This window comes from Mucor velutinosus (assembly GCF_035048745.1).
Source record: "Mucor velutinosus strain NIH1002 chromosome Unknown tig00001564, whole genome shotgun sequence".
NCBI classification, from domain to species: domain Eukaryota; kingdom Fungi; phylum Mucoromycota; class Mucoromycetes; order Mucorales; family Mucoraceae; genus Mucor; species Mucor velutinosus.
Window position 1 is genome coordinate 369,639 of NW_027041906.1, and position 12,625 is coordinate 382,263.

A 12,625-nucleotide genomic window follows, 5' to 3' on the forward strand; every position below is an offset into this window, starting at 1 on the left:
ATTGTTTATTGCTTACTGCTATCGTCTATAATCTTCTTGACCCGTCTCTCTAATTCAAATACATGGTCGTCCTTGACACCAGGGCTGATCTCCCGAAGCGCATCTGCCAGATTCAATAGGTATTCTGCATTCCAGCCGGATGGACCATAAGAATCGTGAATTTGTTGAGCAATCTTGTCAGCTGGCGCAGGCCCTACATAGGCTTCGTTATCCGTGGTTCCAATGTACACCAACGCCTATCAGAGAGGAATGAGATACTGTGCAAGTGTATACTACTACATGATGGCTACATTTCTAACAGCAGGTGTTTCATCGTCCTCCAAGCTAAAGACATCCACCGTATGCACGGTATAGCCATTCTTTGTGTGTGTGAGATGTTTAGTCTTGTTGACGGTGTCATGTACCCAAATGCATACACGCTACCTTCTCTCTATGGTCTAAATACGCTCTTGTGGCTTCCACATCATCTGAAGGAATCTTGAATGCAACACCCCATGTCACCTTATCATGTCCTTCCTGTATGTGTCCATTCCGTCAATGCCGCACATCCACTCAGGTTTACGCCACCATCTTACCACACTCTCGATTGTTTTCCATTCATTATAGGGAATCAATGTCACTACTCGACCTGGCTTTTCAGGGGTACCTCTATGGTCTTCACTGTGCTATTTTTTGTTCCATCATGCAAACACACAAGGTCAGATGTCCATCTATCGTACTGCAAACCTAGCATCAAATGTTACCTGCCAGAACCTTCTTACATAGTTCTTGATGTATCCAATCTGCCTGTTGATACGTCAATTTATCATCAATTACAGTGGCATGCTTTTGTTGACAAGTTACTTTTGTTCGTAATGAATTGGTGGCTTCCATATCAAAGAGCCATAGCCAAATACCCAGATACCGTCTGAATGTGGGTTGTTTTCCTTGCTACCAGATTGAATGTCCTGAATAGACTCGTCAATGTCTGGTTGTTGGGAGGCTGTAGTGGACATGATGACAATGTACAAGAACAAAAAGCTAAAATAAAGCCTTTTGAAGAAAAAGCCAATAGGAACAGGAATGATGACATTTTATGAATGAGTTGGAAATTAGGTTCAAGCTAATCATATTGGACATCAGGTGTCTAATCCAACACTTGGTAACATTGGCCTTCTTATTGAGGGTTATATCGTAGCGAAGCAAGGGTGTAAAACCATGCCAATCAGGCATTGACTCCAATACTTGATAGCATTGGTCTTAATGACGGCTTTGCCGTAGCGAATATAAGTTGCAAAACCATAGTATTTAAGCAGCAAATTCGGCTTCTTATTCCCATTATTTAATCAGTTTGCGAACAACATAACACATCAAAATTTGCTTTACCAAAGTCAATATGTCTCCTATTCGAATTAGAAATTGCACAGGTTGTAGAACTACTCTTCCAGAAGATTCAGCTACCAAGGATGTGATTCAAGCCGTGTAAACAAAAGCCATACAGCAAAAATACAACCAAATTGGACAGTTTTCAGACCATCATATCTTGACATGTAGACCTTTCTGAGCCACCGGAATGACGCCAAACAATTGTACTCGAGCAGTAGTAACTTCCTGACACCGTTGCTCAATTTTTTGAGGACCCAAAAAACATGGCCAAAAATCGACCAAAAAGCATGAGGTACCCCTCATGGTTTTCATCGAAAATCAAACGATCGCGTTTTTGACCTTGATAATGAAAACTTTTACTATGGTATATATTAATTCAAAATGTATCTGTCGATCCAACGTAGCCCCTGAAATCATCTTTGTGGAACTTTGATATGCAAAATTTCGACACTTTGGCCAGAAACCTCTTTTCGTATTTTCGTAAATTATTCGGTAAGTTTATTCAAAACATCTATCTTACTTGGTACCATTGGATGCGCCTTGAAAAGTGCTCTTAGGATGTATTAGGAAGCATCGGACGATTATCACAGTATATATAGTCGAATTTCGCAAAAAACATTAAACAGGTCGATAAAGCACGAGACTTGGCCAATCTTGAGCAGAAAAAATAAGTCTGAGTTTAAACTGATTTTCGCGGGCGGCGCTGCTGCTGGCTGACCCAAATGCCTTTCTGATGATGACAATGATGATTGTGATGCTGATTAAATAGGGATAATGGAGTAGAAAGGACGATTGATTAGCCCGAATATCTTTTTAGAGTGGCTTGCCTCATAAAAGTGTCTTTTGCAATGACAATATCTCAGAATGTCACTGTAGATCTTACACAAGGCCTGTATTTACGCATAGCCGGTCTTGTGTCGCCACCTCATGAGCAATATCAGCGAATGGATATCTCCCCCCCCCTCTTGACTCTGATATAGTCCTTTTTTTTGTTTACTATCAACTGATTGTTTAACATTTACTTTTATGCCAGATTTATATTATCTCTGATTGGAATGTCTTCGGCGAGAGCCCGCTGCACGACGCCGTCTTCGAGCGTAGCGAGATTGATCGGCTACTGCATTCATACGAAAACAGGTACGGCTTTAGCTACACGTTGCTCTGATTATCCTAGTAAAGATGGCACTTTTCTAATAACATGGTTTCATGTCGAGTGAGTAAAAATGCTATCAGAGCGTCCTGTCTCACTGAGATGTCATGGGCGTAAACCATCAAATGTATTCACTTTGCTCACGTTTGATCTGATGTATCTATTGCAAACTTTGACACATCTGAATAAGCTAAGCGATGCACTCGCTACTCGTTTCATGGAATAACGTCTTTTGTTTCGTGAACAGTTGCAAAACATTTATCCTGGCATTTGCTTTTGCTTGCATTCCATCAAGGTGTTGATGATCCACTCATTCTTTTAGGGTAGAAGGGTCATCCCATGCCGGCTTTGTAGTAATACGTGGGTCTTGCATGCCTATCCATTCCCTCTGTTATATCAAATCAAATCTTCAGGGTTTCACGGAATAAGGACGGAATTAAAGTGAGTACCTTGTCAGTTGCGAGCCAACATGATAAGTGACTCCAAGCAAAAATTTTACTGATTTGAAGCAGAAATTTTTGAGTCTTATTGGTCTGATTGATTATCCGAAACGAAACACCATCACTGTCAAGGTACTCATTTTGAACACCTTGATGGTCATATTAAAAAAAAAAAATCCAAATGTTACATTACTGTTCTTCTTCTTCTTCTTCCTTTTACCTTGTGTATTTCACTATATCAACGTTGCCCGTCATAGCCAATACTTGTTTTTGTCATGTCGTATTGGAGACTTTGTTTGATTTTGTCAGCCATCATTGCTTGTGCTTACGCTCAAGAAGGTAAACTTTTCGATTTATCCCGTCTCGACAAAATATATCTGACAGCTTACTCACTGTATTGTTTCTATAGCTACCACTGACGTCCAAGATGAATGTGCCGCAGAGATCAACCATGAATACAATATGCCATTGCGAGTAGGCGCCCTCTTCATCATCTTTGGTACCAGTGCTCTTGGTAACGTTATTTTATGCCTTGTGATATACACATCTTAATTAACACATTCCACAATAGGTGTCTTCACTCCTATCATTATGCACCGCATCTCTCCTTATGACAAGGGAAGCTCCAGAGACTGGATGCTCACAATGGGGAAATTTTGTAAGTGGTTTATTCGACATGTATGTACAACATAATGACACATGAGTAACAATGGTTTTTTTTTTTAGTCGGTACTGGTGTCATTTTGGCAACTGCATTTGTTCACATGTTACCAGAGGCATTGGCAAATTTTGGTAGCCCATGTCTTGATGCCGGGTGGCAAACGTATGGTGCATTCGCAGGCGTCTTTTGTATGATTTCATCGTTCGCTCTTCAATTACTTGAACTAGCTGCAGTGTCCAATATCGAAAGAATTCGTGCTAAAAAGGCAGCCGAGAACAAGTCTCTGGATCTCGAAAAGACACAGCAAAGTAGCGCATCCTTGGAAACCAGTTCTACAGACACGACTGCTGGAAACTCGCCCATTGAACAACAACAAACAACAACAGTGTGTGCTGATCACGGACATGATCATGTTCACAGCGCCGGTTTATTCGAGGAAGAAGAAGCATTCAAGCATATTGGCACGCTTATTCTAGAACTAGGCATTGTGATGCACTCAATCATTGTTGGCATCACGTTGGCCAATACAGGAAATGACGAATTCATCACACTACTGATTGCTCTTGTCTTTCACCAGTTCTTTGAGGGTGTTGCCTTGGGCACACGTATCAATGATATGAACATCAAGGGGTGGAAGCGTCCTGCTTTGATGGGTGTCTTGTTCATCATTATGACACCCATTGGATGTGCTATTGGTATTGGTATCCACGCTTCCTTTAACCCCAATTCTTCTTCTTCGGTCCTTGCAAGCGCCATCCTCGATTCTCTTTCTGCCGGTATCTTGCTGTACAATGCCTACATTTCTCTCATGAGCCAAGAAATCAACCAGAATGCTGAATTCCGTCAAGCTCCTTTCCTTCGTAAATTCGTTTGTTTCATCTCAATGTACTGTGGTGCTGGTTTAATGGCTTTACTAGGAAAATGGGCCTAATTTTATACATCCATTATATATACCATTGACATTTATATTATAACACACACACACACCCACACCCACACACACACAACTCCATCCATTATACATATTTCACACACGCACTCTCTTTCTCTCTCTCATATTGCATATTATTTTTTGTATACCAAACATTTCTTGTAATAGTAATAAAAATATAAAATCTGAAACCATCAGGTCATTGACAATGAAACACTGTGTACTGTAGCTCAACAGATGGATGTATCGAACAAACATAAACACAAACTTTTTGTTGAGAATAACAAACATATTTTGATACACATGATGTACAGTTACCAAGTCTTTTTGTATATGCGACAATGATTTAGTCTATTTGTACAAACATGGCCGATCTCTACGTTTGATGAATGCCAGACTATATTCGTTGATGTAGGTCGCTGATAGGTACAGTTGTCCATCACAAAATCAGTTACTAGATGAACAGTTGCCTGTCAAAATTTAAGGTTTGGATTTCTGTTTTGAATTTTCAATGGAATTGCAGATCTTATCTAATGTTGGACGCTTGGATGTCTTGAAACATTCCTACTGCCCTGCAGCAATAAGCTTTTGACAGGCTGATCTTCTTCAATCATCAAATATTGAAGTGAATGTGGCAATTCAGAAAGGAAAAGTTACCGCAAACCAAGTGTATTCAACCTGGTTCCTATAGAGCGACATCTGTTTCATTTGCTCTTATGACGCTACTTTTTTTACATCGGGAATAGCTTGATCTTTGCTTGACGGCTTGCAGATTTTTTTTTTTTCGTTATACAATTTCCATTTTTCTGCGACAAAGCAAACATTATGCCAAGTACACTCTCTTTTGATTTATTTGGTGATCTCTCCCAGCAAGAACAAAAAGACCTTGATGAGAGACGGCATCATCTCAATAAACAAGTGGAGAAAAAGATTTCTAGTCTGTCATCCGATCCCAATCAACGCACAATAGCCGAAAACAGACTTGTGTTTAGCAGGACTCGATCAGGAAAGATGGACATACCAGGGTTACATTGTCAATTACTTTCCCAAGGCGAATGTCGACATGTCCTCGATACCTGCCGCCTTGAAACAGAGTGGACCACAGATCGACATTCAGCCTTTGCAACAACAGATATCCCCATACGCAACCATGACCAGCTCGCCTTTCTGGAAACGCTCATCAAAGATCGCCTGTTTGAGGAGCTAGCAGATCATTACGGATTCAAGACACTTGATCTCGAGTTCAGAGATATCTTCCTCGTCAAATACTCGGCAAACGGACAAAAGGGCCTAAGATTACATACAGACGGATGCCTCTTCTCGCTGACGTTACTCATTAGCCATGAGGACGATTTTCAAGGTGGCGGCACTTACTATGGCAGCATTGACAAAGTGATTCATTTGAAGCAAGGCGATGCTGCTTACCATGCTGCTCGAGTGATGCATAGCGGCATTGATATCACTCAAGGAGAGCGCTATATCCTGGTGGGATTTGTAGATACTGTGGATACAATCACGAAAGACAAGACAGCCAACAAGCAAATGCTGCGAAACTGATTCATTTTATTAAAGAACTATGTGCTTTTTTAGTGGCTAGAGAAAATGATGTCCTTCACTTTTTTTCTCTTGAAAGCTGTAACATGCCAACGAACATCATCGTCGTACTTGGTGCGTCTGCTGTGTAGTAACTTTTGAAACGAATCTACTGGCTCAGAAAGATTCAGGTATTGACCTGTCGTTTGGCGTTAGTATATCATGCAGATTGGCAATAAATGCAATACTTTACTTGCACTTTCAGCTTGGATGCCTATGAAAAAGAAGCTGAGATAGACAGTGCCAGGGTTGAGTTGGCCATTCAAGTCCAATTGCTTGGCTTCTGCTACGGACATGCCCATTTCAAGCGCTTTTCTTTCTTCGTTGGTGCGATAGCTATGAAATGAAGTCTTGGGCTTTGTCACTGGTTGAATGCACTTGAGATCTGGCGATTTCTCGAGCATTTGTAAGAACTGAGGTATTACATTGGGCATTTTGCGTTGCCTACAGTAGCATTCCTGTTATTACATGCATTGCTTGTTGATATGCGGTTGTGCCTACCAAGTTTCATGGCTGGATTGCAATGTGGAACTAGTGATGATGGTCATAAAATGTTGGTATCTTTTAAAGTATTCAATGCTGTTGAACAGCTTCTTTAACGTCTCCTTGGGCTCAGTATCAGCATCATCCAAGACGAGAACAGCTACATGCAATATGAATCACTGACCACAGGAGCAATCGGAAGCGATTTACCTCTTTCAAATTCTCTAGTCATAATCTTAAGTGTCGATTTGGTAACATTGGGTGCTGCACTGCTCACAGGATAACATGGTGTTACAATAGGCATTACGGCATCTTGAAATTCAGGTATATCACGAAGTTCGACTCTGCGTCCATGCTCGCCGCCAGGGATTTCGCTTGTCAGTAGAACGGGCGCTGGCCATGCCCAGTCTCTCCATTTGTTGAAGAATGTACAGATGAGAAGAGTGATTGAGAGGTTGGGTGTATCGCGCATATCCATGTAAGTCTTGAGTAATAATAAGGTCCATGTACTTCCATTCAAATATCCAATTGGCTTGTTGTAGATTTGTCGGCGGGTAGCCCAGTGTTTGATGCATTGGAGGCTTCTTTGGAAAATATAGACATGGCTTTCTTTGATCTGCTTCTTGATGAAGCTGTTGACTCGAGGGCCATCCATACTGGCTCGACATGTTTCATGGATGTTCTTTAGGTATTTGTCGTCCAATAGATCGATATTCTTATCACAGTAGTTTTCCCGCAGTCGAACAAATGATATATCAACCTATTTGTACAGTGGATGAGCACTATAGAGCATAGTGCCCCGAGAAAAGTAATACTTACTGAAATGTTGTCGACGACACACTTGATAATAGGCACATTTGCATTTCTGATGGACTAATGTCCATTAGTCAATTAGCTGATTTACAGCGCATCATTACTTACTTCGATTTCTCGGATGGTTGCCAATTGTTTCAGTGTGTCAGGGAAGAACCTGAAGAAATCGCGTCTCTTTATCAGCTGTGAGCAGATGAGCACAATATCAATATCAGCGTCGCGAATGTAGCCACCAAGCCCATAAGATCCAAACGGCTTCAAGAAGCAAGGAATCTCTCCTCCTCTGTAGTTGTTTTCATCGGCAACAGCTCTTGTGAAGACGGATAATACCGAGTTGAGCAGGAAGATCACTTTCTCTCTATCAGTACATTATGTTGTCAATACTTGCCATGCCTTCATCCTAAGATGAATACGAACCGTTTTGATGTCTCATCCTCGGTCTCGATTACATCGTTCTCTCTTAAATAATTCACCCAGTAATCGTCCAAGCTTCGAGTATCTGACATAAATAATGGATAAAGCAACAAAGAGAAGTGTTCCTGGACAAAGAAAAGCAAAGACATGTTTGTATGCATCCGGTCAAGCAAATGCTAAAGCTGTAACAGTCACCTGTTGAGCTCAAGAACCTGTCCAAATGTGTCACCACATTTGATGGCTTGATTCATTGAATGGTGCACAGGCCAACACGCCATAACACTTGCACCAAAGCAATCACGCCGTATAGTAAATACAAGATGTACATGTCAAAATACCTGACCATCAGGTTATACGCTATACGGATGCCATGGCGTACGGTCCTGCCGAGGTTGTGGTGGTATTCCGCGCTAAGGAGATGCAACTGGCTTCAGAATAATGAACCTTAAACAGACACGATGATTTCAATCAGCAAAACGTAAGTAAAATGCTGCCATTGAGTTGCTTAAAACGCTGAAATGCATGCAAAACTTGGACTGAATAGATGGTGCTCATCGAGAGCACATGGGCTTCAAATGAAGATGGATTTGATGGCTTTCTTCCATCATCACTTGCTGTTAAACCACCTTTATGGATAATCGAATGTCTGAGACATGTCGTTTTCTAAAACGTAGATTTGGTTTCGATAAAATGAAAACGTGCTACCAACGATCAAAGAGTGCTTTTGATAGATATATGTAGCATAGATTCTTATGTGAATCTTGCTAGATTTTATTATGTGTAAAACTTAGAGAAATGTGATTTTGAAAGAAGAATGGGATGAAATATTATATGATTGGGGGGGGGGGAGGAGACAATACAATGGTAGTTATGCAATTTAGATCAAAGCAGCAGCGGCGGCACCGGCAACAGCGATGGCACCAACGGCAGCCTTGTTGGAAGAGACCTTGAAACCAGCAGATTCAGCAGCGAGGACGTTGGCAGCGGCGCTGACATCGGTAGCAGCAGCAGAAGCAGATGCAGAAGCAGAAGCAGATGCAGAGGCAGAAGAACTAGCAGCAGCACCACTAGCAACAGGGCTGGCAGTGTTGACAGCAGCAGAACCATCGTTCTTGATGGTAAAGAGACCGGTGAAGGAAATGTTGGGAGAATTTCCCAACTCAAAGGCATAATCGTCACCAGCAGCAATGTCGGCAGGGACATTCCAGACATAAGAGCCAGCGTTAGCATCAACATCTTGAGCAATGGTGGAAACAGGTTGGAGAGCAGTAGGCAAACCCTTGGCCAAGACAATCTTGGGGATAACAGGAACTTGTTGGTCAATCCTACATTGGAGCACCCGCATTTTTAATTATCCTGTATAACCAACTAAACCAGTCTATATGTCACTTACCAGGTGATGATAGCAGGTTGACCAGCAGTGTAGACAGTACCAGTGAGAGGAGAGGTGATGCTGACAATGTTTTGAGCAGAGACAACGGTAGCAGCAAGAGCAGCAATGGCGGCGAAAATGGACTTCATGTTGAGAGATATAATATCTTATAGAGAAGAAGAAAAGAAAAGAAATTGGAAGAAGCGTGCCATGGAGCACCGTATTTATATCATTTCGGATGGAGGCGAGCTTGGTCGGAATAGGATGTCTTGACACTGGATTACAAGATGTCTGATGTGTGTGTTTGCGTGTGCATTGACCTCAAACCTGTTGGTCTCCGATTGTCAAAAACAAGTTTGTTGACAAAACAAGGGTAATGCGCATTTAGGACACACGCCAAATAATACAGTGAAATGTTAATAATAGAACATATGGATCGGCTCCGTTTCAACCAAAATACCATGTTTCCCCTGATAGATATGAAATCCTGTTGTTCCAGAAAACAGGGGGAGCCAAGAGGCATCTTGAGGCTCAACGTTTGACTCAATGTCTCGCAAGTCAATGCTGGACCACGCCGTCTTTTTTTGTTGAGCCATGCCTAGCTCTTGTTGGCTTTCATCGTTTCATTTTCTCGGTGGATGGTATAATATGAGAACCAAACATCTGAAACCGCCAATTTCCTGTGGCGAAATAGATGATGATGCGATGACCTAAATACGAGTAGCCGTGTACTACAACAGTGATGATTATAAAGCCGTAGATGGCCAACAAACGACGTACGAATGTAATCACAGTGAGGAGGGCCCAACACGGGATTATCAATGCGACAATCATCCCTTCATCAATATGTTTTTATTCTGAACAGAAACGAACATCAACCTTATACATGTTATTTTGGGATTTCTGAAAATAGGCCGCCTTGATGTCTGTAGACGGCGGCTTTTCTACATGCTATTAATCATTTATTGAGCAGTAAATGGGCAAAAGCCATTAACAATGAACCATCCAGCGCATGGTGCTTTGTTAGTCATCATCTTTATAACATCAAATAGCCCATTCTAATGAGTAGAACCATCATTATCTAGAGCTCTTTGAGAAAAAAAAAATGCAAGACATGGCACCATTCACACATAACCCCTTCCCCAACATTGGATTGTCAAAAGCAGCATGTTGTTCAATGCTCAACAAAAATATAGCTTGCTTAATACAGTATCATGTCGTCTTGATTGACAAGTCCAAGAAGGGTATGCTGGCTAAATCTCAACGCTGTAAGCTATGCCAACAAGCCGTGTTGATGGCTGTAATTCACCTATTCTATTCGGCATATTACAGAGCTACATGATTCAGTGCCTCAACAATTGACATTTGGTGGTGACTGGTTTGAGGTCAATCAATCAAAGCAAAACCTATACTTCGAGGCTTATCAGTTTGAATAAAAATTCAGAGTTCTTTTTTCTATACATTATAAATGGCAAGATTCAAGGGGAACAAGTCCAAGAACAAAGAAAAGAGGCCTCGAGGCGGTGGGTTTGGTTTCAACAAGTCCAGGGAGCTGAAAGAGTTTGAGGGCCGTGTACCCGACCATGATGCTCCTCGTCAGCCGCCCATCACTCAACACACAATGCAAGAAGAAGGTGAAGAATTGCATAATACATGCATTTATTTGTAATTATGACAAGAGAGAGTGCTGACATGGATACACTTTACATAGTTGTTATCGTCAATAATTCGGTGGATACGCTTAATCAGCCTTCCACATTCGATCAGCTGTCTCGTATTTCCATGACTCACCTCACACGCAGCCATGTGGATGCAGAGGAGCTGGATGAACTAGCCGAGGACTTGGACTTCTTCTTTGATTCAACCCCTCAGCCTGTAAGCCATCATATCAAACCAGATTTATCACACACCAAACAAAAGACTTCACCAACAAAGTCGCATGAATCAGATACCAAGACAGCAGGCAACTATCAGAGCAAGAAACGCAAAATCATCCAAGATGAATCCATTTACATTGACAGTGAAGACGATCAAGACGATGCATTATCAATCAGTAGTAGTGAAGATGTCAGTATGTTGGATGCATTAGCGCATTGGGGCAGCAACAGTGCCTTATTTCACGAAGAGCCCGCAGGACACCGTTTTCAGAGTGATGATGAGGAAGATTATGCCATATTAAAGAATACACCCATAAGCGACATTTTCGATTCAGATCAAGACATTATTACTACACTGGATAGCGATGAAGAGCAAGCAACAGCAAACACATTTAATTGGGATTTGGACGACAGTTTGAACGTGCCTGATCATATGAAGCATAGCTATCGAGCTGTGCTCAAGGAGGAGCAACGAGGCCTGTTAAAAAAGCAAAAGAAACCAAAGTACAAAGCGTCCAGGATCCGTGCAGTGAAGGGCAAATCGAAGAGGAAGAATCTTATTGATAGGTAACGTGCTTACTAGGGGATCCATGCTTTCAGGGTGAGGACTCACTCATACTGCTGTAGGATTACAGACGAATTTGTGTCAAAACCCACTGTTTCCAAGTACCTCCTGGCAGATTTGACACATCTCGGTCGGCACACTGTTGTACCAAAGCTGGCTAAACTGTTCAAACTCAAGATTGTGGAGGAGAGGTCCAGTGAAACGTAAGTGGGATCCTTGTGTCTACATACAAACGAGCTGACTTTAGTGAATCAGCATTGTGGAATTGCGCAAAACACCAATGACCCCCACATATAAAGACCTGAAGAGGCCTAAAAGAAGAGCAATTCAGACAGAGACGACTAGGCGTGTTAAAAAGAGAGTCTCCAACATCCAAATCAAGGAGGATGCTAATCATGGCAAACAAGTGGCATCCAGCTCTGCACCTATCTCTTCCAGCAATGTTGGGCATCGCATGCTGGCGGCCATGGGTTGGAAAGAAGGGGAGGCAATTGGTAACAACGAAAATGGCATCAAGGAACCAGTTAAGGTTTATCTAAGAGCCAAGCGAAGGGGATTGGGCGCTTAATCATTATACCCCATTTGTAAATATATACTTGAAAAAAAAAAAACGTATTGTTTGTAATTGATCCTTTCTCTTCTGTGGTACCAACCGTCAAAACGTAAATAAAAGAAAACTTCTCAATCAAGACAACATGTTGTAAAAGCCTTGCTGCCTATTATAGTATATCAGCTAGAGCTATACAACATTGAGCAGGGTTGCAGTCCTAAAGATGGCATGCTGAGCCTCGAGCACATGTATAATATACTCGAGGAGGGGTAAAGTATTTAGCACCTTGAAGAAAGGGGTCTCTTATTCAATGGAATTGTCTATAAAATGACATTTTTTTAAGATGTGAAACTGATTTGAAACAGAAAAGTCTTGTTCTAAAAGAGAGACATCCGCTTCATATCTACGTAA

The 12,625-nt window shown here is 41.6% G+C and overlaps 5 protein-coding genes across 5 annotated transcripts; 3 read left to right on the top strand and 2 right to left on the bottom strand.

The window, feature by feature from the left end:
* Window positions 1–5: 5 nt before the first annotated feature.
* ATC70_010389 (uncharacterized protein) lies at window positions 6–995 on the bottom strand (the record flags this gene model as incomplete). Its single annotated transcript, XM_064829607.1, has 6 exons — window positions 6–236; window positions 291–359; window positions 424–516; window positions 576–665; window positions 744–786; window positions 844–995. 6 exons carry the CDS (start codon window positions 993–995, stop codon window positions 6–8), a joined length of 678 nt encoding a protein of 225 aa, XP_064682109.1.
* Window positions 996–3,230: 2,235 nt separating this feature from the next.
* CCT4 (T-complex protein 1 subunit delta) lies at window positions 3,231–4,547 on the top strand (the record flags this gene model as incomplete). Its single annotated transcript, XM_064829608.1, has 4 exons — window positions 3,231–3,294; window positions 3,365–3,469; window positions 3,527–3,613; window positions 3,682–4,547. 4 exons carry the CDS (start codon window positions 3,231–3,233, stop codon window positions 4,545–4,547), a joined length of 1,122 nt encoding a protein of 373 aa, XP_064682110.1.
* Window positions 4,548–5,372: 825 nt separating this feature from the next.
* ENT3_2 (Epsin-3, clathrin recruitment and traffic between the Golgi and endosome) lies at window positions 5,373–6,104 on the top strand (the record flags this gene model as incomplete). The annotated part of the gene is made up of 1 exon (XM_064829609.1): window positions 5,373–6,104. One exon carries the CDS (start codon window positions 5,373–5,375, stop codon window positions 6,102–6,104), a length of 732 nt encoding a protein of 243 aa, XP_064682111.1.
* A 29-nt stretch (window positions 6,105–6,133) lies between these two features.
* Window positions 6,134–7,942, bottom strand: ATC70_010392 (uncharacterized protein; the record flags this gene model as incomplete). The annotated part of the gene is made up of 7 exons (XM_064829610.1): window positions 6,134–6,279; window positions 6,334–6,584; window positions 6,642–6,783; window positions 6,834–7,383; window positions 7,443–7,496; window positions 7,545–7,794; window positions 7,854–7,942. The coding sequence occupies 7 exons, from the start codon at window positions 7,940–7,942 to the stop codon at window positions 6,134–6,136; spliced, it is 1,482 nt and encodes a 493-aa protein (XP_064682112.1).
* Window positions 7,943–10,690: 2,748 nt separating this feature from the next.
* Window positions 10,691–12,232, top strand: ATC70_010393 (uncharacterized protein; the record flags this gene model as incomplete). Its single annotated transcript, XM_064829611.1, has 4 exons — window positions 10,691–10,856; window positions 10,934–11,666; window positions 11,727–11,867; window positions 11,920–12,232. The coding sequence occupies 4 exons, from the start codon at window positions 10,691–10,693 to the stop codon at window positions 12,230–12,232; spliced, it is 1,353 nt and encodes a 450-aa protein (XP_064682113.1).
* Between the last annotated feature and the right edge of the window lie 393 nt (window positions 12,233–12,625).